This window comes from Cervus canadensis, chromosome 12, assembly GCF_019320065.1.
Source record: "Cervus canadensis isolate Bull #8, Minnesota chromosome 12, ASM1932006v1, whole genome shotgun sequence".
Lineage (NCBI taxonomy): Eukaryota > Metazoa > Chordata > Mammalia > Artiodactyla > Cervidae > Cervus > Cervus canadensis.
The window spans coordinates 13618152-13642860 of record NC_057397.1 but is presented as its reverse complement, the minus strand read 5'-3'; the positions used below and the strand labels follow the sequence as shown (position 1 = coordinate 13642860).

Genomic DNA, 24709 nt, shown 5'->3' with positions numbered 1-24709 from the left:
AATCCCATGAATTTAGTTCTACACCTTGTAACACTCTGCATGATCTTTTTCTCTGCTTCTTCCCTCAGCCATTCTTCAATGTTTTTCCATTTAAATTTTGAGCAAAGTATAAATTTAAGCACTGTTTTCAGCTTTTCACTAATTTCTTGTAACTGTACTTGTTATTGTCACTCTGATTAGAGACACATTGTCATTTCTGTAGTTTGCTTCTGTGAGCTGTGGTCATTCAGTTCCATAAATATTATCTAACACTTAGCTTGGATATCCATAGCAGTGATTTTTGTGGTTTTTTTTTTTAATCATAGACTCTTTTGAAAATTGCCTCAGAAAAATGCTCACATGTACAATTTTCACATGTGATTTTAAGGGAGACTCACCGATCTCTAGCAAAGCTGTGATCCAGGTGTATGAAATCCCATAGTCACACTGTGCCAAAAAGGTGGAGCTGGCAAGAAGCACATACTGTATGCCCACATTACATTGCTTTGATAGTTTTGTGTATATTTTCTCAAGATTTCAGCCTCTGCTTCCTAGTTCATACTACTAGTGATATGCACGTTTTCTACACTACTGTGGTGTTCTCATCGGGCACATTTTCATCTGTCCTTTCAGTCAGTCAGTTCACTCACTCAGTTGTGTTCACCCCTTTGTGACCCTATGGACTGCAGCACACCAGGTTCCCTGTCCATCACCAACTCCCAGAGCTTGCTCAGATTCATGTCCATTGAGTTGGTGATGCCATCCAGCCATCTCGTCCTCTATTGTCCCCTTCTCCTTCTGCCTTCAATCTTTCCCAGCATCAAGGTCTTTTCCAATGAGTCAGTTCTTCGCATCAGGTGGCCAAAGTATTGGGAGTTTCAGAGTTCCGCTTCAACATCAGTCCTCCCAGTGAATATTCAGGACTGATTTCCTTTAGGAGTGACTGGTTTGATCTCCTTGTAGTCCAAGGGATTCTCTAGAGTCTTCTCCAACACCACAGTTTAGTGCTCAGTTTTCTTTATGGTCCAACTTTCACATCCATACACGACTATTGGAAAAACGATAGCTTTGACTAGATGGACCTTTGTCGACAAAGTAATATCTCTGTTTTTGAATATGCTGTCTAGGTTTGTCATAGCTTTTCTTCCAAGGAGCAAGTGTCTTAATTTCATGGCTGCAGTCACCATTTGCAGTGCTTTTGGAGCCCCCAAAAATAAAGTCTGTCATTTTTTCCATTGTTTCCCCATCTGTTTGCCATGAAGTCATGGGACCGGATTCTGTGATCTTAGTTTTTTGAATGTTAAGTTTTAGACCAGCTTTTTCACTCTCCACTTTCACTTTCATCAAGAGGCTCTTTAGTTCTTCATTTTCTGCTGTAAGGGTGGTGTCACCTGCATGTCTGAGTTTATTGATATTTCTCCCGGCAATCTTGATTCCAGTTGTGCTACATCCAGCCCTGTGTTTCGCATGATGTACTCTGCATAAACATTAAATAAGCAGGGTGACAATATACAGCCTTGAGGTACTCCTTTCCCAATTTGGAACCAGTCTGTTGTTCCATGTACAGTTCTAACTGTTGCTTCTTGACCTGCATACAGATTTCTCAGGAGGCAGGTCAGGTGGTCTGGTATTCCCATCTCTTTAAGAATCTTCCACAGTCTGTCGTGATCCACAGTCAAAGGCTTTGGCGTAGTCAATAAAGCAGATGTTTTCTGGAACTCTTGCTTTTTCTGTGATTCAGCGGATATTGGCAATTTGATCTCTGCTTCCTCTGCCTTTTCTCAATCCAGCTTGAACACCTGGAAATTCTTGGTTCATGTCCTGCTGAAGCCTGGCTTGGGAGAATTTTGATCATAAAAGAGACAGACACAACTTAGTGACTAAACAGCCAGGATAATACAGTTGACCTTTGAACAGTGTGGTGGTGGTTAGGGGCACTGACCCTGGGTGCATTGGATATCCATGTATAACTTACAGTCAGCCCTACGTATGTGGGTTGCCCACATAGTTCTGCATCTGCAGATTAAACCAACAAAGGATCATGTAGTACTGTAGTATTTACTGTTGGAAAAAACCAGATGTAATTGGACCTTCTCGGTTCAGGCCTGTGTTGTTGAAGGGCCAGCTGTAGTTTTAAAAAATTAACATCAACAACAAATCCAACCTGTTTGACCTTTATTAAAAAAAATTGCCAAATAAAGAATAATTTTCTACAGTGGTTTCTGAGGGTTGTATTTCAAATTATCTTGGTGCTATCAGAAGCTCTCTCTCTCTAGTCAGCTGGAGATGCTGAGGTAGAACCGACCCTTTTGAGCAGGTGTGTTAAGTTTTATTTTTGAGAAACACAGATCCACAGTGTGTTCAGACTCTAGGTGCTGTATTAACACGACATCACTTGTTTAAAGGAGTCATTTCACTTATTGTTTTGATTACACAAATAACAAATATATCAAAAGTGTGAACATTTTTGCTTTATCTTTGAAGGAGAAAAAGACCATCTTGATCCTTTTTGCTTGCTGAGCTGATATAGACTATGTAACAATTTACAATTTAATGATGTTCTTACAATCTCTTTATAGATCTTAAAGTTTGTCTCTTAATTCTCTTTTAGGGAAAAAAGTATCCTCTAACAGAAAAATTGAACATCTAAAATTTTAAAGTTATGTACATGTCCACTTTTCCTTATGCCTTGCCTAGAATGTGGCTCCCTCCTCCAGTCCCCTTCCTAGAGGTACAGAGACCTCAGCACAGCCATAGACAGAAATTCTAGCAACCATCTCCTCCTTTCCTCATCACATTGGAGACGACAGGCTATAATTGTAGTTTGATTTGAAAATAAAAACTGTAGTGGCCACCTTTGAAATCCCATATTCCAAATATCCATATTGCATTAAGCCTATTAAGGTTATTTAGAATTTTAAAGAAAAAGTATTATAATAAAATTGTGCCTTCATGTCCTTAGGTGCATTCATTTGATGGTACCAAGGAAGCAGCAGCTGCTTTGATGGACTTGGGTCTCTATATAGGGTTTAATGGTTGGTAGGTCCTTAAGTGCTTTTAACTTTTATATTAAGCAGATTCCTTAAATTGTTTTATAGTGAATTGCTGATAAAGGTTTAAATTTGTTCTATGAAAATTTGTGTATGTGTATTGTATTGATCTTGGTCTGTGCATTTTAGTAATAAATGTAAGAAATAATATGTTACTATTACAGATTAAAGCTTGAAAATTATAAACTGCTATCCTGTGTTCCAGTGATGGAAAACAATTTTTTGCTGATGTCAGCAGCTAGCTTTCTCTAGCAATGCAGTTTATTTTCAGATCATTTTATCCCTTTAAAACATGTTTGTATTCCCAGCATTGCATATACATATACACAAGTGATATCCATCTATGAGGGAAAGGTCACACTATGACAGTCATCTTCTGTGTCTGTAGGCCAAGAAACGGAGGCACAGAGAAGTTAGGAAACAGGTGTAAAGTCACTCAGTGTGAGAACTTTATACTCTTCCTCACTTGGTGACCTTCCTGCTTTTATATACACTTAAACTTCAGGCACCCAATGCAGTCCACTAGCATGCTGGGTCCCTGGGCTCAATTTCTTCCAAGTTTTTTAATTTGGCGTTTTTACCAGTGTCTTTTCTCAGCTATCAGTGTAGTTCAGTAAATAAATTGCGAAATAGTAAGACTTCCTTCCCCTCTTCAGTGTTCTAGTTCATTATTTTTATTATATATATTTTTTTTACTAAATTCCATTTTTGAAAATAGAAATATGAAACTATTTTGCTCTAGAATTAAGACTTAAGTAAATGTCCTAGATGTTTCTTTCATATTTTAAATTAATCAATGATTTAATTTTATAGTACATTACAGGTGGCTCAGTAGTAAAGAATACTGCTGCCAAGCAGGAGACAAGGGTTTGATCCTTGGGTTGGGAAGATGCCCTGGAGAAGGGAGTGGCAACCCACTCCACTATTCTTGCCAGAAAAATCCCATGGACAGAGGAGCCTGGTGGGCTACAGTCCACGGGGTCGCAGAATCTCAGACACAGCAGCAGCAGCAGCACCCTTAGGTGAAATTGTGGGTCAGCACGCCCAGTTCTGGCCTGTCCCACAAGGGGCTTCCAGGAACAATCTCCATTCAGAGAGCTGGCAGTAAAATAGTCCTATTTACACAAGAGCAGAGGAAACCCAACATGGGCAACCCAGGCTTCCTTAAACATAACCAGGGGACCATCAGATAAATGAGGTGAACCAGCAGAAAGAAAAAGACCCAGATAAACAGAAAAATTAACATTAGAGGAAACTATTTAGGGAAAAGCACTTTAAAAGAGATCCTTTAAAGATTTGAGATGTTTCATCTGTAAAATATGAACAGAATGCTAAGGAAAAATACAAAAGTAAGAGCTTCTTAAAGATTAAAAAAAAACTTAAAAACTTTTAATTTTTAAAAAAGATTCAAAATTAATGTGTTAAAAATAACAGTACCACTGGAGGAAGCTAGGGAATCAACACACTTAAAAGATTTTTTTATTTACCTCTACCACTGAGTACCTAATAGTAGACAGGAATTTTCTCTTTATACAGGTATTCTAGCTAATAAATGACAGGCTGATGGAATTATAGTATTATTTTGCAACTCCTTATGAACTAATCAGTCTAGGCATTGGGGCATCCACATCTGACTTAAAGGACAACTGGATATTATGTGGTTCTGGACAGAAGATCATACATACTACTGCCTATGAAATTCTTGCAAAAAAATAAAATTCAACTTGAATCCGATCAAGATTCTGGATTGTACTTTAGAGCTCCTTGAAGAAATGCAGAGGACGCAGGACCCTGTTAAAAGACAACACACAGATGAAGTCAAGACGGGGAGATTATCAGGGCAAACAACTGGTTTTCTTCAACATATTTTATGGGGGAAAAAAGATGCTGGTGAAGTTAATAGGTTAAGAAATTTAGAACACTGATGACCAACTGTAATATTTGTCCCTCATTTGAACCCTAGGTCAAACAAAAGGAGTAGGTATGACAATTTGAATACTAGATATGATAAAGAGTTGGATTTTTCTTAGACATAATAGTATTGTTTTTTAAAAAATCCTTATGCTTAGAGATGTGTTAAAATGCTGAATCCATACAACAACTTTCCTTATATAGGAGACAGTAGGGGTAAGTGGATGCACAAGATCAGGAGTTGATAACTGATGGGGCTAGATAATAAATACAGGCGGAGAGTTCTATATATTCTAGTTGTGTATCTATTTGAAACTCCATAAATAGTTATAAGAGGTCTTGAAATAAAAAGTGCAACATAAAGACAGTATTAGTCATCATCGCATTATATAGCAAACCATCCCAAAACTCACTGGCATATTACGTTAAACTTTAACACTCATGGGTTTGAGTCTGGTGGGGTTTAATTGATAATGTGAGCTCTCTGCCACAGGGTACATGTTGGGTTCAGATCTTCACCCTGTGTTTTCATTCCAGGTGCCTAGACACCCAGGTAGCAGCTACTTGGCGCATGCTAATCTCAGAAGATCCTGAGATTGCCATTGTAAATCATAAAGGTGCATTCCAAGCCTCTGGCCATATCCCATTGGTCAAAGCCAGTCTTGAGGCCATGGCCAGATTCAGGTTCCTTCTTCCTACTAAGAAATGGCAAAGATGCAGATACATAATTCTGTCAAAGGAGAGAGAATTGGGACCAATAATCCAGTCTGTCTCAGAGTCTGAAAATGAAAATCAATCCCCCAGAAAAAGAGGTATGAAAGAAGCAGGACCTAGGAGACCAATTCAGGAGTCCTAAACTTGACTAATCAAAGTCCCAGAGGGAAGAGAGAAAATGAAAGAGGAAACGTCCTGTTTTTCCATAATGTTTTCCCTGAGTTAGGCATGGGGGAAAATCTCAATCAGAAGGTTCCAACTGCCTAAATGGATGAAAATGTTTCATGCTCGGACACGTTACCAAGTTTCAGAATGTCTAAGAGAGTAGTGGAAGATTCTACAAGTTTCCAGATTTGGGAGGGTGAGGAATGGGGGGTGCAATGCAAGATCTTTAAAAGATTGTTTAACATAGACTGTTACAGAAAGTTATTGGATGATCAACTGGTAAACATAAAAAATTTCATCCCCTGAAGTGAGATCTGCTTGGAACAGGTCTTAATCTGGATTCTATAAGGAAAGGATGTGCAAACACTTTTCTAAAGTACACTTCCATTGTAGCCAACCAAAGTTTTCCTTCAAGATTTTGGGTTAGTTTTGCAATCTGTTTTAGACAAGTTTATAGTATGAAAAACTTGTTATTCATTAAATACATTTTTATATATAAGTAACCTTTCTTTTTAAAGCTCACTGAAAACTGAGGCTAATTTGGAAGTTCTAAAGTCAATACCTAGTGAAAAATTAATGATTGAGACTGGTAAGTTTGCTTTTAGAACTTAATTTTCATTTTAAACCATACCCCCAAGAGTTAGAGAAAAGTAATAACAAATATTTTATTTTGAAAAGCATGCTTAAACCTCAACAATTATACTTGTCAGAAAGTCCTTGGGGAGTTGTAATAGAAAAATATTCATGCAAGCGATTTTTTCAATCTAGAAGCTTGACTAAGCCTAAGCATTTAAAAATGCAGTGTGAGACTATGTGGTAACTAAGGAGATTATTTTATTAAACAAGAATGGATTCAAAAACCATTCAGAATTTTTTTTATACAATGGCTTAATTGTACAATACTTTTAAAGTAATGCAAACATTTAAATCAAATTGGGTTTAAGAATTTTAGAAATTGTTGCCTCTCAGAATACAAAGTTCAGAGCTAAAAATTCTGTCTATAGTCTGAACTCGAGGCTCTTCTTACACACATGGAGTTTTTAAATAAAGTCAAGACTGAGTCATTCTGAAGAAATCAGGTATATTTCCTTAGGGAAGTCATGAAAATTATTAATGGTTGTAAAATGTGTAAACTATTTTAATTCTTTATTAGAGAGTTAGGTAAGTAAATAATCCCAGTATTCAAAGCACAGTTGGGGACTTCCCTGGCAGTCCAGTGGTTAAGACTTCATGCTTCCAATGCAGGGGGCGTGGGTTTGATCCCTGGTCAGGAAACTAAGATCCTGCATGCCACACTGTGCAGCCAAAAAAAAAAAAGCCACTGTTTGACATTCAGTAGAGGCAAAAAAAGTTTTAAATGTTTTCATGTTACTACTGTATTTTATTTTAGCTTTAGATCATTTTTTAAAAGCATATTGTTAGTGGGGGAAAAGAAGAATAAAAGTTTTAAAAGAATGTGTACAATTTAAGATTTCATCTTGTACTTTCTTAAAGCTGTTTTCTGTTGCCTTTTACCATTTAAGCTGAATCATGGCTTATATTTTTTATTGATAATATCACTAAAAAATAACTTGAAAAGGTAAATCTCTTTGAGAATCTTTCTTTGCTTACCTTTAGATGCACCTTGGTGTGGAGTCAAAAGTACACATGCTGGATCAAAATATATAAAAACTTCATTTCCTACCAAAAAGAAGTGGGAAAACGGGCACTGTTTGAAAGACAGAAATGAACCCTGCCATATAATGTAAGTAGCTTGTTTTCAGGGCCTTCAGAATATTAAAGTCAATCACCAACACTGTTTACAAAATTAATTCAAGGTACAGAATTAAAGTTGGATGAAATCCAAATGATGTTATCAAAAACCATTTTAATGCAGTGATTTGGAGGAATTTGTATCAGCTTTTTTTTTTTTCCCATACCCTCTCAACCCAAAGTGGTTTTACTATAGCAGTAAGAACTTGAAGTGATTCTGGTCATTTGTCATTTTGTAGGGAGGGGGAAAGCTCTTAAAGCTCTCCATAGATAGAATTACCTTACCTGGCTTAAGTTCTGTTATCTTGCAGGTTTCCTGCTGATGGTTATAAAACCAATCTTAGCAGGAGACCCAAATGATTTCACAGCTTGAATAAACCTAAGAAATAACACTGTTCTTTAAGCCTCTGAACAAAAGGACAAATCATAGAAAGGATTTCCTTTTTCCAACTGGAAAAAAGTGCAGAACTTTACAGAATTTTACTTCCTTGGGAAAATCAACATTTGCAAACTGGAAAATTTTAAACTACATTTCAGAAATAAACATGCCTCTAGTCTAATGCTGAATACTAATTAGCATCTTTTTAACAGTTTTAATTATTTGAATAGAGATTACCCCTCCCCCCACTTTAGACTGTAAATTCCATGAAATACATTCTGGAGCTCTTGTCAAGTATCAGGGGAGACACAGGTTACTGAGGCCCTCACCCCACCAGATAAGCAGGTGCACTGTGCCAGGCACTTTGGGTCAGGCATTAAACAAGTCTGACAAAGATCCTCCTGGTGCAAACAAGCAGATAGGAAGTATAATCCAAGACAGCAGTGCTGTTATAGGGGTAGGGACACACACAGGACAGAGCAGCTGCCTGCCCTGAGGGGAAATAGAGCGCTTAACTCAAGTGACATTTCAACTGTTTACTGAGCTGGACTGGGAGTTAGGCCAGACGGAGATAAACACACAGCTTGAGTGAAGGCAGGCTGGGGAAGAGCTGGGAACAGTGACCGCAGTGTGGCAGAAAGTAGGATGCTCAGTAAGTGATAGGGAGGACAGGCCAGCGAGTGCAGCCCATGTGCCACCATCTGTGGTTTAGATTTTATCAGGACCCAAAGGATTTTAAGTAGGAAAGCTATTGAACTGGTTGGTATCAATCAATCCATGTGGAGAAAAGACTGGAAGGGAGACTGGTGGCAGGAATCATACTGATTTCTCAGTATTATGTATTAATTTCCAGTTCCAAGTAGTCTATAGAAGAAAACTCTGTAATTTGCTAAGAAAACCGGGTCTTTAGTGTCACTTTAAATGTTAATAGATTTTCTTTTAGCATATTTTGTCAGATAAAAATTTCATAGTCACTTCATTTAATATATGTTACACAAAGCATTTGTCACTATTATAGAACTTAAAAGTTCCAGTTAATTGCTAATCTCTGTTTATTGATTCCTCTTAGGTGCTCATATTTTAAAAACCCATAAAGGGAAACAAAAAGCTTAAGACAGGGAATATTTAAATGTTTAATTTGACTGAATTTTCTAATTCATGCATAAGAAATATTCTGTCTACATGCAATATTGCTAGAAAACACTGCTGATAATTACCATCATTCTAGGCAAAGAAAGTGAAAGACGGGCACCTTTCTGTTGCAGGGCAAAACCTACAGGAAGAGAAAGCACCTCTCTCCCCACCCCCACCCCACCCCCAGTGCACTTCCAAGTCCCGTGTTCTAGCTTCCTCTGCTGTCCCCGTGCTGAGGATGATGCGGCAGTTTCTTGCTGCCCTTTACAACTAGTTATCTAAGCAGTGGCTTTCAAACTCTTCACTGCTATCCCCACAATACCACACTGTGTGACTTGGTACACACTTGCATATATAAATATAACCCAAACAAAAATGGAACACTATTTCCCTTACTAAATGCAAGTGTACTTTTAATTTTTTAAAAGTTCATCATGACCCACTAATGTGTAATGACCCCCAGTTTAAAAGGGCTTGTTATTTTCACTGGTTAGTTCCACAACTGTGGGACACATAATATGGGCTGGCTTTATGATTTACTTGAACCTGGTTCCTGGCTCTAGTTACATGCAAGATTGTCCCAGAAATTTATTTCTAATTGCTTTGTTTTAAATATCCTAGCAGTTAAACTTTTCTGTTAACACTGCTGAAAACTTTAATACATACTGTTAGGCTTTTTATGCTAAAGATGCTAAACAGTATCTTTTCATTTATGTGAAAAAAGATAAATATCTTTAAAACAATATTTATTTAGAAATTTAACCATCTATTTTTGTTTTGTTTTAGTCAAATACTGGAGATAATGTCAGCAGTAAGAGATGAAGATCCACTGGAACTAGCCAATACACTATATAACAACACTATTAAAATATTTTTTCCTGATATGTAATTGATATGTGTCTCCCATTTTCCCACCATGTATATAAAATTTCATGATAAAACTTAAGTTTCAATAAAGGAATTCTCTGGAAGTTGTCTAAAGAGGTATCATATCACTGCATACCACCCATGAAGTCAGATCAGAATTTTCTAAAATCACTTAATTTTGGTTTAAAATAGTGAAAAGCCCCCAAAGTATTTCATTTTGTAATCTCTTTAAAAGTTTAAAAGGACAATGTTATGACAATGCTGCAAAGACAGAATGGCTTATACTGATTTTTACATCAAAATTAAAACCATTAGCACATCCTGGTTTATACCAAAGTTTAGCTGCTATAAATAAGCTTACTTCTCAACTCTCACGGTCTCTGATCTGAATCATTACTTTGAAACCCAGCTCAACTACAATGCTAATCTCAAGTGTCAAAAAAGTCTCAGTCACTTCTGACAGCCTATTTTCCCCTTAATTGCAAAATACTCTACATACATATAGAATTTATCCTCTGGTCCAAGTTGTTTTATTTCCTTGATTTAACATAGTTTCCCCTGATTTGCATTTTTATTCTCTTGCACCCATTTTAAAGAAAAACTAGGGTCCCGAGTTGGATACATCACAGACTTTCATTGAGGAATCTTTGGCACAGTTGACGCACCATATTATTACATCTATTAAAAAGTTATTTGTTCAAATTTGTCATAAAAATGTGAAAACATTTTATTCTATGTACAATAATGTACACAAATTTAAATAGGTCACCAAAGAGACCAGAAGTAATTAAAGAGGTATATTTACAGTAGCACATCACAGTAAACGGAAAACCATTCACAGATTCAACACTGATACTGTTTTTGTGCTTGGTTACACACTGAAGTGAAGCAGATTACTCCATTCTGGATGAACTGAATTTTAAACAGATACCTCAATGATCAGTAAATGCTATTTTAATCAGTATCGTCATCAATCAGTTCTTCAGCTGCCGTGCCTGTGTGCTGAATCACTCCGTTTCTTTCTCTCTGAGCATCATCATCACAATCTGTACTGTCATCTTCATTCAATTCCCTGTCAGATTCGGCAGCAGCTTCTCGTATAGCTTCCTCTGGATTTTCATTGGGTGCAATAAATCCATTGTTGTTAGATGTATTTGTGTTATCCTTGATATCATCTTCAATGTACACTTTTTGATGGCACATTGGACAAGTATCTTGAATGTACAGCCATTTCCGAAGGCAAAGTGCGTGGAAATAGTGATTACACGGTGTGATACGAGCAGATGTTGTAAACTCATGGTAACAGATTGCACATACATCATCTATTTCTTGTAGGCGGCTCCCCTTTATTTCAGGAAGTGAATTAATTTTTTTTACAGCAGTTCTACGATTCATGAATGTCTTCCAGCCATTTTTCGCTTGTAAGTAGATGTTAAAATAGGCATGTAAGCACATCATACAAGCCCGGATTTTACTTCCTGACTCAAACATCATAGTATAAGCCCCATTTCCAAACATTACTACTCCAAATATAAATTCAATAATATTGCCTGTTGAACGAACATAGTAGACATAATCATCAAGCTTTTCCCAGAGGACATTATAGTAGCCATCAATCATGAATAACGTATAAACAGTGAGAGAAACTATTACTTTTAAGCAGAGCTCCACACAAAAGGCTGTAACTGCAAATAACCATGTATTTAGTGCATAGTGATGCCAAAGAACATAACTGAGTATAACAGGAAGAATAAACAGGCAAGCAGAAACAAAGAGCACAGGAAAATGTCTACGAAAAGATGACACATGAGAGGCACTGAGCGACATTAATACGGGGTCTGTCATTCCATGGATGAAATGCAGGACTGCTGTTAATAAAAGGCACATGTTTCTGCTTAAGCGAATAAGTCTCTCTTCTGGTCTTAACCCACTTAAACCAGTCTGAAGAGCCAAAATGAAAAATAAAACAGGTGCTACAAAGCCAAGTCGCCTGTCGTCTTCTTCAGTCGATCCAATGAAGGCCAATATTCCAAGACCCAAGTAGTGGGCTACTGAGGAGATGACAGCACTCATGCCCAGGACAGTGAGTGTGGAGTCACATCCACTAATGATAAGGTTGCAAATGAGGTCCCAGAAGTCATCCCAAGAGAGAAAGAAGGAATCCGTTTCACTGGCCATTCTTAAAATGTACACTAACACTGTAGCCTGAGCTGTAACTCTTGTCAGCCAGAAGACTCTCAGGACATCTGGGAAGCGGATCCTCTTCCAAGTGTCCTCCATTAACAACTGTAACCCATAAATTCGATACATGTGCCTCACTAAAAGGTAAACGTATCTTGTGGAATAATAAAACCACTTAAGTTTCACTGCCAAGACAAGCACTGTATTTAATGTGAGAATCAAGGAAGAAGTAAAAACTAAAGTCTCTCGGATGTGTAACGGTAGTTCTGTGATTAAGCCTATTACAGGAACCAAGAGATCCAAAATAATTAACTGTGAATAGATGGAATGAATTTGGAGTAGTGTGATGTATCCAATTCCAAATGTTAGCTGTAGAACAATGAGTGCCATCCACAGCGAGGGCCCTTTTCGAGGAAGCAGCTCAATTCCAAAAGCTGATGTGTTGTAGGCACCATAGAAGTCAATGTGCAAAGCAGCATAATAATTTACCAACACTGAAGTCGCAGCTAATAGAAAGGCTGAGCTGTACATGTAAAACTTGAAAAGTGATCGCTGTGACAAGATCAGAACAATACTGGATACAAATATACCTAAAAAAAAGAGAGAAAGAGGTCATTCGAATGAAACTTTGTTAAAGAATGTTTTTCCATTAAAAGTTACGATATTCTTCCTTTAATAAGTATGAACATTTTCAAACTGATGAACATTATGCCTCAAGACAATTTAGGCTTAAAGGCCAATAAATGTTTTGTAAAATCAGAGTTCAACAGGACAGATCAAACATATCCTTAACATCTTACTCCTTATTTTCTAATTTTCAAAGTAATTCAAGTAGCATTATATCTCCAGAAACCAAATTACTAAAATATTTCCGAGATTGTTGTGATATACACAGTTTAACAAGCTTTAAACTTGAAAGAATGTATACTGTAATTTCAAAATTATTCAAAAATAGTTTTCTTAGATACACCTGTCATTTAAAAGTGGACATTTAATTTCCAAATACATGGGATTTTGTTTAAAGTATCTTTAATATTAATATCTCATCTTGATACCAAAGCATTTAAATGCTTTCTTCTCTGAAATTACCCTCTGTGTTTTTTTCAGCTTAACTTTATTGAGGCTTTCAATGGGTAGGTGGAAGGTCTCTCCAGGTGAATGTCACATTGCACCTGAAAATATGTGGGTTATTTTCAAATATCCCTTGATACTGATTTCTAACATAATTCCACAGTGATAAGAGAACAGACTCCATATGATCTCAATATCTTTGGACCATGAAATTTCTGCACCTTGTTTTATGCCCCTGGATATGTTCCAGTGTCTCCTAGTTTACAGTCTATGGGAACTTAATAGAATTTGTATACTATTGTTGTGTGAAAACTGTATCAATCTGAATTATGTTGAATTCGTTCACAGTGCTTTTCAGGTCTATTATATCCTTCTCTGTATACTAATTCTATTAATTTTTGAGAGTTTGATATTGAAACGCCAACTAAAAATCATTTATCTACTTAAAAAATTGTAATATGTAATTTAACTATATATAACCTTGTTTTGTATGTTCCAAGTCTCCTGTAAATGTGTTATCATACTTTGATAATGTAAAAAAATTTGAAGAAAACCTTAAAAAAATAGTTAAGATAATTTCATTACAAAAACACTAAAAATAAGCAAAATGGACAACATTTATTCCTATTAAATCTGAGATTTTTCTTAAAAGTGTTCTTTAGGATGTCAAGTTTAAGTTTTACATTTATAGTTACTCCTATTTCCTCCTTTTACTTAAACTGTGAACTCCTGCTGGCTCTTATTTTTCCTGCTGCTTAAATCTGAGAATTCTCCCTTGGGTCCAAACTCACTTTCTGTACATACTTTCCTACAGATACCAAACCTGTCCTCCACGTTTCCTTTCTCCTTATGTTTGAGTCTTTTTCTTCAAATGTGTGTGTGTACCAAGCTGCTTCAGTCATGTCTGACTCTTTGTGACCCCATAGACTGTAGCCTGCCAGGCTCCTCTGTCCATGGGATTCTCCAGGCAAGAATACTGAAGTGGGCTGCTGTGCCCTCCTCCAGCGGATCCTCCTGATCCAGGGATCAAACCCGCATCTCTTTACATATCCCTGCATTGGCAGGTGGGTTTTTTGTTTTACGGTTTTTTTTTTTTTTACCACTAGCACCACCTGGGAAGCCCTTTCTTCAAACAGTCATCCTTCTGATTATTCTTCAAACTAAAGTAGCATTCAGAAAACCAAAATGTATTTTAGTAAGCTTCCCCCCCTCCCCAACTCCATAAGCACCAATATACGGTCTCATATGCACCATCTTTCTTGGTGCTCTGACAAATTTTTAAGTGAGATTACAATAAACATTATTATCCAAGGTTTCAACTATGGAAACCACATCCAAATATTCACCTATTTCTACTTCTGCACTGCAACTACAATACTCAGAATTTCTAAAACCTAAACCTAAACTCACCTCAAACAGCTCTTCCTTTCAATTTCCAATTTCAGTCAGAGATACCATTATTATTCTTTTAGCTGTACCTCTGGACCCCCATCCTCAAACTCTGATATTAGTGACAAATTCTACTAATAACTATAGCTCCCTTTTCCTCAATGACACCCATCTATTAGTCTGTCTCAAAAACTCTTTCATTCAAATTCACCTACAAGCCACCAAAATGCCTTTCTTAATGTCTGTGGCTCAAAATACTGCAGCAGCTCTTACTGATTAAAATCTACAGGTCTTGTTCTAACATTCAAGGACCCAATTTGCTATAAAGTATCAATATCCCTCTCAACACAGGAACCAACACTTCAGATTTCTTTCTTAAACACACCCCTTCTTCTCTGCTGTAATTAGTTGTATTTACATTCTTCTCTTTGCCTAGCAGGATGGCCCCATCAACTTCCCAAATCCCTGACTGTCCAAATCCTACCCATCCTACAGACACTCAGACATTACCTGATACTGTAGTTTATAATTGTGTGTGTGCGCTTAGTTACTCAGTCATGTCTGACTCTTTGTGACCCCATGGACTGTAGCCTGCCAGGTTCCTTTGTCCATGAGGATTCTCCAGGCAAGAATACTGGAGTGGGACGCCATGCCCTTCTCCAGGGGATCTTCCCAACCCAGTGATAGAATCTTGATCTCCCACAGTGCAGGTGGATTCTTTACCAGCTGAGCTACCAGGGAAGCCCCAGTTTATAATAACCTGACCCTAATATATAATGTGTCCTTGATAGCAAGCAAGGATCTGAAGTTTTACATCTATGGATTCCAAAATATTTTGTAGAAAATAAAGTCCAATTAGTATTCACTAGGGAAATAAACATTTCTGTTGAATTCTGAATTATATTTTTAAAGGCAACCATGAAAAACAGCCCACTTGGAAATGAAAAATTATGACAAGACAAAGCTGAGAAATCAAGCCATGGAGTACAGAAAGTGACAAACTCCAAACTAAACATCCATCTCCCCATGTGACTTCAGTATGTAACCAAGACCGACAACGCACGTTACAACGCAGGTGTTTCACAACCCACTGCAGTCAGAAGCAAGAGCCAAGTTCCTCCAAATGATGACTGCCCACAAATTTTATTTTGGGCCAATCTGTCAGGTCATTTGTGAGAAACAGAACAAAAGGGAACAATCACCTGGAAGGTAAATACATCGACCTCCGTGCAAGAACTACCCGATTTGCTGAGCAAGTGGACCACTAATAATCTCCCAAAAAGCTGTCAGCTGGGAATGGCCCTTTCAATAGAAAATGGGCTTTTTTTTTTTTTTTGAACAGGATGAGAAACCCCCTTCCATGGGATGTAACAGAAAATAGAATTTATTCAGCCACCACATGCCATATGTAATCTTACTTTCTCTACACAGAAAAACAAAACTCAGTAGTTTTCTCCTGAGACAAAACTTAATCTAAAATAAGTCAAAATTAAATCAAGATAACTTCAGTTCTACTTTATGCCACTTTTTAAAAAGGGAGAGAGTTAAGTAGGAACTGTAAATTATTTTTAACTTGCTAGTCACAAAGTGGTAAATTAATCTTTACCTGTCAGCATTCATGAACTTTGCTATAACTTATAACCAGACTTTATTCTAATAGCTTTTTTCCCACCACTAAAGCTTATTTTTACACACAGATTAAGGAATGATTTGGGTTTTTAGAAATACTTCCAGATAAAAAGTGCCATTTTGCTTTCTGCAATGTACCAAAAGAAAAAAAGAGAATATGACAGGCAAATAAGGCAGTGAGACTACAACTTCAAAGACTGGGTATCTCCTTGTGAGTAACAATCTTATACTACTCTTTCCTGATCAAAATCACTCCCCAAGATTTAATAATGACCAACATTTCCTGGTGGCTCAGTGGTAAAGAATCCACCTGCCAGTGCAGGAGACACAAGAGACACCGGTTTGATCCCTGGATCAGGAAGCTCCCCTAGAGTAGGAAATGGCAACTGGCTCCAGTATTCTGGCCTGGAAAATTCCACAGACAGAGGAGCCTGGTGGACTACAGTCCACAGTCCATGGGGTCGCAAACAGTCAGACACAACTGAGCACATGCATGCCACCACAAACATTTCGAGAATAGTGTAACATGATTTTAATTCCCACCCAAAGTTTGCATGCATATGAGGTTCTTAAATTTTTCCTTTATACTCATGTTCCCGTGTATGGAATACAGAATCAGCTCTCATTTTCACAGGAAAAACGTAAGTCAACTTTCCAAGTCTCTCAAGAACTCTTCCCTCTCAAGGCCTTCAGGAAGTGTTGTCAGTAACACCGACATTTCATTTCATTTTCACAACTCCAGACATTCAACTCTTGATATTTAACCTGTAGGCCTAAGAAAATTTAGCTCCTAGACAGGAGTCCTCACTAGGATTTAAGAGTGACCTGCAATAAGTAATTAAGGCTATATATAAATGCTGCTTTACAAGGAAAAATCACCTTGGGACAGTGGCAAATAGAACTAACTAACATCACAATTTAGGGATCTGGTTCTCCAGTGATTAGAGTTTTACTAAAGTGCTCAAGGCAGGAAAAGAGGCTAGAATCCGAATCAATTCAGGTGCTCTGAAGCTACAAATGAATTCAATTCATGAAAGAGTTGAGGGCCTTTTCAATTTGGATTACCAAAAGTAAGCCAACAAAACAAGCAGACCAAAAAAAAAAAGCCCAAACAAACAAACAAAAAAACCACCATGTACATCATACAACAAAATGTTTAACTCTTTTATGTGTAAAGTCCATTCACACCATTAACCATTCTGAAGTTTGGGACTAAAAACTGGAAGGAAATAATAATAATACAACTCCCCAGGTACCTTCAATACCTTTAATATATAACCTAAAGCAAGCTGTGGAAAAACATTTCAACACCTGACAGAATAAAGGTGAAACAGTACTAAAATAAATCTTATAACTGCCCTATTACTCCCAAGGGAAACCTATGCAATGAAATGTAGAACAAATAAAACATCTTGAAATGTTAATCTGTAGATGTACCTGACAAACTATAGCATAAAATTTTTTTCTATCAAACTTTTAAAAAAAGATACTCTTATTAATAAGATAAATTGCTTTTTAATTTTAACAAGTATGTTTTTATTAAAAACATATGAACATGATTTTTTTAAGTCCAACCCTATAGGTATTAAATGAAGAATTAACCAAATTTTGCATAAACAAACACACTCATGGATAAATACTTCTTTTTGCTTTTTACCCAAAGGAGATCCCATTATAACAACAGAGTCTTTTTCAACCTTTTCAAAAAACTGCATTTCTGAATACTCAGTGGGCATCTTCTTACTTATTGACCATTCATGTTTCTTCCTCTGTGAAATGCCAGTTTATCTTTTGCTCATTTATTTATGGAGCTGTTTTTCCTTGCTGAAAATAGTCATTTAAAAAATATTCTGACTACAGACTCTTTGTAGCTATCTGTAATGCAAACATCTTCTCCAGATGTGAGGCTGCTCTTTTCTCTTTCTGATGCTCCCTCTGATTAACAGAGGTTTTTAATTTTAATATCAATGAATTTATTATTTCATACATTTGCTTTTATATAGTTTTAAAGAACTTTTCCCTTACTCTAAGATAAAAACAAAAAAGTTCTACATTTTCTTCTAACTTTTTAAAGTTCTGCTTTTCACATTAAGATACTAATCCACTTTGAACTATCTATATACTGATGTGAGGTAGGAGTCAATATAATTTTTTCCATATAAGTAACTAAATTACCACAAATTGAATAGTCCACATTTACCTCAAATGTACTTCAATTCTACCTCTGAAACACATCAAGTTTCTCCACATACATAGATAGTCTGTTTCTGGGCTTTCAACTCTATGCTCTTTATTGGTCTAGTTGTCCATCTCAGTGGTTCTCAACCAGAATCAGATTTTGCACTAATCATTTGGCCACAATCGCGCCACCCCCACCACCAAAGAATTATCCCTCCAAAATGTCAATGGTATCTGCTCAGACTCCCTAGGCTACCCCAGTGCAGTCAATAATTACAATTGCTTCACTTTGTTTTTACAGTCACAGGTTTTCTGAGTTCCTTCTACAGCACCAAAAGTAAGTCACTTTTTGCAACAACTTCACTGCGTGGCTGTAACTAGTACACATATGAATAGATTCTCTTTCAACAGAGATTTAGATTAACAATTTTTGTTTTGTTATTACCAACAATGCTGCAACAAATATTCTTGCCCACATTTTCTCTAAAACTGTATCTTCAGGCCAAATATTCAGAACTAGAATCGTGAGTCAAAAGGTATAATGAATTTTAATTTCAGTTGACAGTGCCAAGTGGCTTTACATAGAAATAACAGCTTACCAAAACTGTTTAACATCATCTATTTTCCCATATCTTTGCCAAACTAGTTTTTATTCAAACTTTGAATTCTTTACCAATCTTGTAAGTAAAATTTTAACTGCATTTCTTTAATTATAAATGAGGCTGAGTAATTTTTGTTTTGCTTATTGACCTTGTGCATTTCATTTACTCTGATATGCTTATCCTGGGGCCTATTTTCCTCCGGGAGTAAATATTTTTCTTATTGGCAGAGTAAAACTCTTACTAGTACTTCAACTAAATATGACACAAATATTTCGCCCTTAGTGTGTCATTTAAAAAAAAACTTTGTGAAAAAGAATTTTGTCATCAAGAAGTATTTCATTTTTATGTACTCAAATTTATCAAAACTTCCCTTGTAATTTCTGGATTTTCTCTTATGTTTAGAAAGGCCTTTTCAAGCCAATGAATTGTCATTCTATGAGTAATACTATTAAAACAAACTCCTCTGCTTGCATTTTCTGCCTTGGAATTAGATTTGCTAATTCAGCATTACACTGCACTGGGTTACATTTCATTTAGCATTTAACACCTCCTAAGAATAGCTTAATATTCTTAAAAATTAAATATATTATGATATGATCTAATTTGGATCTCCAAAATGAGATGCTTTGTATTCTGACCTGCAGAAGCCTCATATTAGTTTGATACCATAAAAATAACAGTTTCTTGTAGGAGAGTAAATTCTTTAGACACTATAAATAAAACTGGATGCAGAACAGATTTCCATCTTGACAATTCCATCTTAAAGAAAAAGGTGAGACTGACAAATTTTGAGATTTATATTCAGTAGTACACAGAGGTCTACAATTATTAAAAAACTAACCAGGGAGAACAATTGATTTCAACTATCTTTGGGTATCTTTTACACACAAACCTGTCACTTTGAATAACAAACAAGATCCTTCATTGTTTTGCTGTTCAGTTGCTAAGTCGAAACTAACTCTCTGCAACCCACCAGGCTCTCCTGTCCTTCAATGAATGGTCCTCAAATATTTAGGACATTTATTTTTATTCAGGGTGAAATTTTTTACCACCAAAACCAGTTTTTAATAATTTTATTATTCTTACAAATATGATAAATTGGTATAATTACATTGTCATAATGTGAGGAGCTTCCTTTGGGGCTCAGATAGTAAAGAATCTGCCTACAATGCAGGAGACCTGGATTCAATCCCTGGGTCAGGAAGATCCCCTGGAGAAGGAATGGCAACCCACTCCAGTATTCTTGCCTGGAGAATCCCATGGACAGAGGAGTATGGCAGGCTACAGTCAATGGAGTTGCAAAGAGTTGGACATGACTGAGTGACTAATACACACAATGTGAGGAGCAGCCAAGAGATAGACTTGGAAAATATTTTGTATCTTTCATAAAGTCTGACCCAGAGAACATTCTGAGATCAAAATTTTCAAATAAACAGCACCAACATTTTGCTGATGATTTCCAAAAACCAAATTATCTGTAACACAGTAGTATGGTCTTAACTGAAGTATAAAAATTTTGTTTAAAAGCTATTAATACTATGTTTACTAGTAGCTAACAATTAAATGTTCCTTACTAGATTCCAGATACTTTTACAAGAGCATATAGCCTTACTTATTGCCCTTAACACTCTATAAGAGAGATACAATATTATGGTTCATCTTCAAAAAGGTAAAGAAAAGAGGCACACAGCTAAGTAACTTGACAGAAGTCACATTCTTATTTAACCTGTCAAATACTAACTTCCATGATTTGCTACAAAAATAAGAAGCATGGATATAGTACAAAGAAAATACCAGTTCAATGTTCTTCAACTACCAAAGAGTTAATCAAAGAAAATACTCCTTTAAAGTTCCCTAGCCTGAAGCTCAACCATGAGCGCCCTGCACTGAAGTACCTGTTATACAGGCCAGAACATTCAAGGCATTGGCTACACTGCTGCCAGAATAACTCTGTGAATCCTCTCTAACCCAGTTTTGGGTTTTTTTTTTTTTTTTTGGCTCCTCCTCCTTGGCCTCCTGCCTCCTCTCAAAGCAGACTAGGGAAAGCCCCTCCTACCACCCTCAAATCCCTTACACTTGTTATTTATTGCCCAAAACAGAACTGAGTAATTTCAAATTTCATCAAGTTTTCTAGGAGGCTGTTAGCTTCTACTCTCTAGCAAACTTTCTCTTCTCCTATGGGGTTCAGGAATAGAAATGATCAATGTTCTCCATTTCTCAGTCTCCCCACCCCAGGAATCAGCACAGGTGCTGACTACAGGCACGTATGTTGTCATGTCATCAATTAAGGTGGAGAGGTGTGTGTGTGGGGGGGTGGCAGTCATGAGTTCAGCTGGGACCACCTTTCTACTTATATAATGAAACAAGCAACTGCCTTATTATGATGAGGAACTTCTAAATGACATGAATAAAATGCTTTCCCAACAGGTCCCTGTTCTTATTCATTTCACTGTAACATTATTTAACTAACTTCATTTTTATCCCCCCCCCCAAATATCAGGATTAAACAAAATATGTTAAGTACAAAACATTAAGGTTGCTAATTCTCTTTTTATATTGTAGCAGAAAACAGTAGTTTCAGGTGAATAATATAATGATTCGCTATTTCAATATACTGGAAATCACACAGCTCCATTTTTGCTACAAATGATGAGGGCATCACATTTTTGCAGCGGTAAGTGGGATTACGTTACTGACCAGTCTTGTGCTAAGGAACATCACATTCACATTTGTTAGTTTTAAGGCCTAGCGTTATGATCATTACTATACCATTCTGCATCTGGATTACAGCTGTACTGAGGAAGAAAATGAGGCACCCCTGATGTCTTAAGACAACGTTAAGACTAGGATCTTGCTGTGTATCAACCTCTAGAACTTTCAGTTTCCTCGCCTGTAAAACGAAACTATTCATAACACCACCCAACTTCCTTTGAGGGATTTTTGAAAGTCAGGTTAGATAACACCAGTGAAAATGCACTGCAAAAGTAAAGTATCAAAAAATGTCAAGGGTTGTTATTTATCGCTGAAAAGAAAACTCAATATTATTTTTTAAAAGAATAAAGTAGCAACAGATGGCTTCTAACTCAGACAGGCTTAGAAAGGATCTCACCATCCGCTCGTCCTCAGCAATACTTCAAAAGAACTACCTCACTAAAACCTGACACCCTGATTATTTCATCAACAAAATCTGCCACGTTTCAATTCCTTAAAAACTTAAACAGAAATGCTTCTCACTCCGGCAATGCAAGAGAAAACGGGGAATGAAGTACAACATGCTTTTCACACTCCACTGTTACAGAACGAAGATACTGATTTTCATAAATCTCATCAGTTTCTAGCCACCTTTTTATAACCGTTCTCAATACCTTCTCCTCTATTCACGGAAAATTTTAGGACTCATTATCAAGTATCACCTTCTTCATGAAGGTCTTTGGCAAGTCTCAAGATTTGATTGCCATTCTCTTTCGTGTGGGTGTCATTCAGACAACAACACACGAATACTGCGCATTTTGGAAAGGGGGAAACTGAGGCCCAGGCCTTGGCACGACGAGCCCAAGGTCACACACGGCGAGATGGCAAAACGTAAGCAGAGGTGCTGTTTTTCCAAGGCTGTCCGTAGGACGCGACTCACTCCCCAAGAGAGCAGCAGGCACAGGGCCACATGCTCGCCCATCGCTGTTTCCTCCCCACCCTCACTCAAGAGGCAAAAACCAACAGGAGGCTGACTCGCCCGGAGGATCGCTCTGCTGTCAACTCCGACACAAGTGTCATCTCCTCCTCCCGCCCGGCCCACAAAGACGCCGCCCCCCCCCCCCCTCCTTGGGGTAGGGGGTAAACAAAACTAGTTGACACACACACGCCCCACCCCCCCATCCACCTGCACACGGCCGCCCTCCCACTCCTGCACTTCTCGGCCCGCTGAGCCGTCCCCGGACGCATCCTACCCCGTTCCCCTCACCAAGGAGCCGGAGGAAGATCTGGAGTCCAATGCAGAACCGGCTTTGGCTGGAATCGTAGTAGGAGTTGAAAATGGCGTCGATGATGTAGAGGCAGGGCACCCGGAGCGCCACTTCGAGCGCCGCCCAGACCTGCTGATGGGCCATCCGCACCTGCTGCTGCGGGGGCCCCACCGCCGCCATGAGCCGCTGCCACACCGGGGCTGGGCGGGCCGGGCAAGGCCGCGCGGGGCAGGGCCCGGGACGGCGGCCGGGGGCGGAGGCGAAGGCAGGCGACTCCGCCCCCGCCCTCCCTCCTCTCGTGTCTCTCTCACGGCCCGCCCCGCCGCCCGCTCGCGTCTCTCGAGCTGGAGCAGGCGGCGGAGGCGGCGGCTGAGGCAGCGGCGGCGGCTCCTGGGAGGCCTCCGGGTGTCGGTGTTTCCGGCCGGCTACGGTCTGGCTCCTCCTCCCTCCACCGCCTCCCCCGCCCGCGGAGCCACCATCTTGACCTCGCCCGCCCGCCCGCCTCTGCCGTTGCTGCTGTTGCCAGACCGGGAGGCCGCGCCCGCGGTCACGCGAGACCGCGGAGCCCGCGCGCCGACGCTCGCGTCATAATCCGGCGCTAGGGGCGCTCCCCGTGCAGTCATCACGCTCGGCGTAGCAGACGTCCCTCTCGTTGCCATGGTTTCTGCGCCTTCGCGGCTTTTGGCGCCACCCAGTGGCGCAACCTCCGGGTAGCTGCCTCACCCCTAGAAGCGTCGGGGCAGTGTGGATTTCCTTGCTTCCGTGGGCGGGAATTATTTGTTACTTCAATAGAGCCTATTAAACGTCCCATAAACATGATTCAGAGCTGCTGGGAGTTGGAAAGCCAAAAGGCGCCGCCCGCCAGAGCCACTCAACTCCACCGACAGGCCGGGTCTGAGTGGCCGACCTTCCGGCGAAGATGCTACCAGGCCGCCTGGGGTTCTGTTGCAGGCGTCGCTGCTCGCGGGTTTTGGAGCAACGCTGTGGTTTGGGCTGGGTGTGGTAAGCGATACCGAGAAAAACATCCCTTTGCACATTATCCTTCCTGTCTCCTACCCGATTGGGCAGAACTGCGGACACTAGTTGGCCACATTAGTATTATGTAAAGGGCAAGACCTCTGGCCTTGGTATTTAGGTCACATCTTTGAGGTACGAACACCCAGGCAATCCCTTCTCAAGGCGGAAGAGACCATACTTTTTAATGTTTCTGTGGGGGATTAGAACATAAGACCAAAATAAGACACTTTGACATGATTATTTTAAGTTGAAGATAGTTGAGACACAGCAGGAACAAACAAAAAGCTCTCCACCTCAGCACTTAACCCTTCTATTTGCCTAAATGATCTTAATTTCGTGAAAGTCGCTCAGTTGTGTCCGACTCTTTGCCTGGAATTTTCCAGGCCGGAGTACTGCAGTGGGTAGCCGTTCCCTTTTCCAGGGGATCTTCCCAACCCAGGGGTTGAACCCAGGTCTCCCACATTGCAGGCGGATTCTTTACCAGCCGAGCCACAAGGGAAGCCCCAAGAATAAGGGAATGGGTAGCCTATTCCTTCTCCAAGGGGATCCTCCCGATCCAGGAATCAAACCGGAGTCTCCTGCATTACAGGCGGATCCTTTACCAACTGAGCTATCAGGGAAGCCCTCCATTTGCCTGAAAATCAGACGTAAATTTCTATTGGTAAAGTTGTGTCCTGCCCCCTTACCAAGAGGACAGCTCAGACTCAAAACACCCTCAAACCTTATTAAACT

The 24709-nt window shown here is 38.8% G+C and overlaps 2 protein-coding genes across 7 annotated transcripts in view; one reads left to right on the top strand and one right to left on the bottom strand.

The window, feature by feature from the left end:
* The window catches only part of TATDN1 (TatD DNase domain containing 1), a 31673-nt gene extending 21618 nt beyond the window's left edge, over positions 1-10055 (top strand). For 3 of the 6 annotated variants that reach the window (XM_043483439.1, XM_043483441.1, XM_043483440.1), the window contains 4 exons: positions 2942-3018; positions 6338-6408; positions 7437-7563; positions 9871-10055. In XM_043483439.1, the coding sequence (XP_043339374.1) occupies positions 2942-3018; positions 6338-6408; positions 7437-7563; positions 9871-9973 (378 nt within the window). In that variant the 3' untranslated portion in view covers positions 9974-10055. Of the gene's footprint in view, positions 1-2941; positions 3024-6337; positions 6409-7436; positions 7564-9870 lie in introns of those variants that run through there. The other 3 variants (XR_006272286.1, XM_043483443.1, XM_043483444.1) reach the window with 3 other exon arrangements.
* Positions 10056-10568: 513 nt separating this feature from the next.
* RNF139 (ring finger protein 139) lies at positions 10569-23509 on the bottom strand. Its single transcript, XM_043483438.1, has 2 exons — positions 22960-23509; positions 10569-12722 (listed from the first exon to the last, which is right to left on the bottom strand). Exons 1-2 carry the CDS (start codon positions 23138-23140, stop codon positions 10906-10908), a joined length of 1998 nt encoding a protein of 665 aa, XP_043339373.1. The 5' UTR covers positions 23141-23509; the 3' UTR covers positions 10569-10905.
* Positions 23510-24709: the final 1200 nt, after the last annotated feature.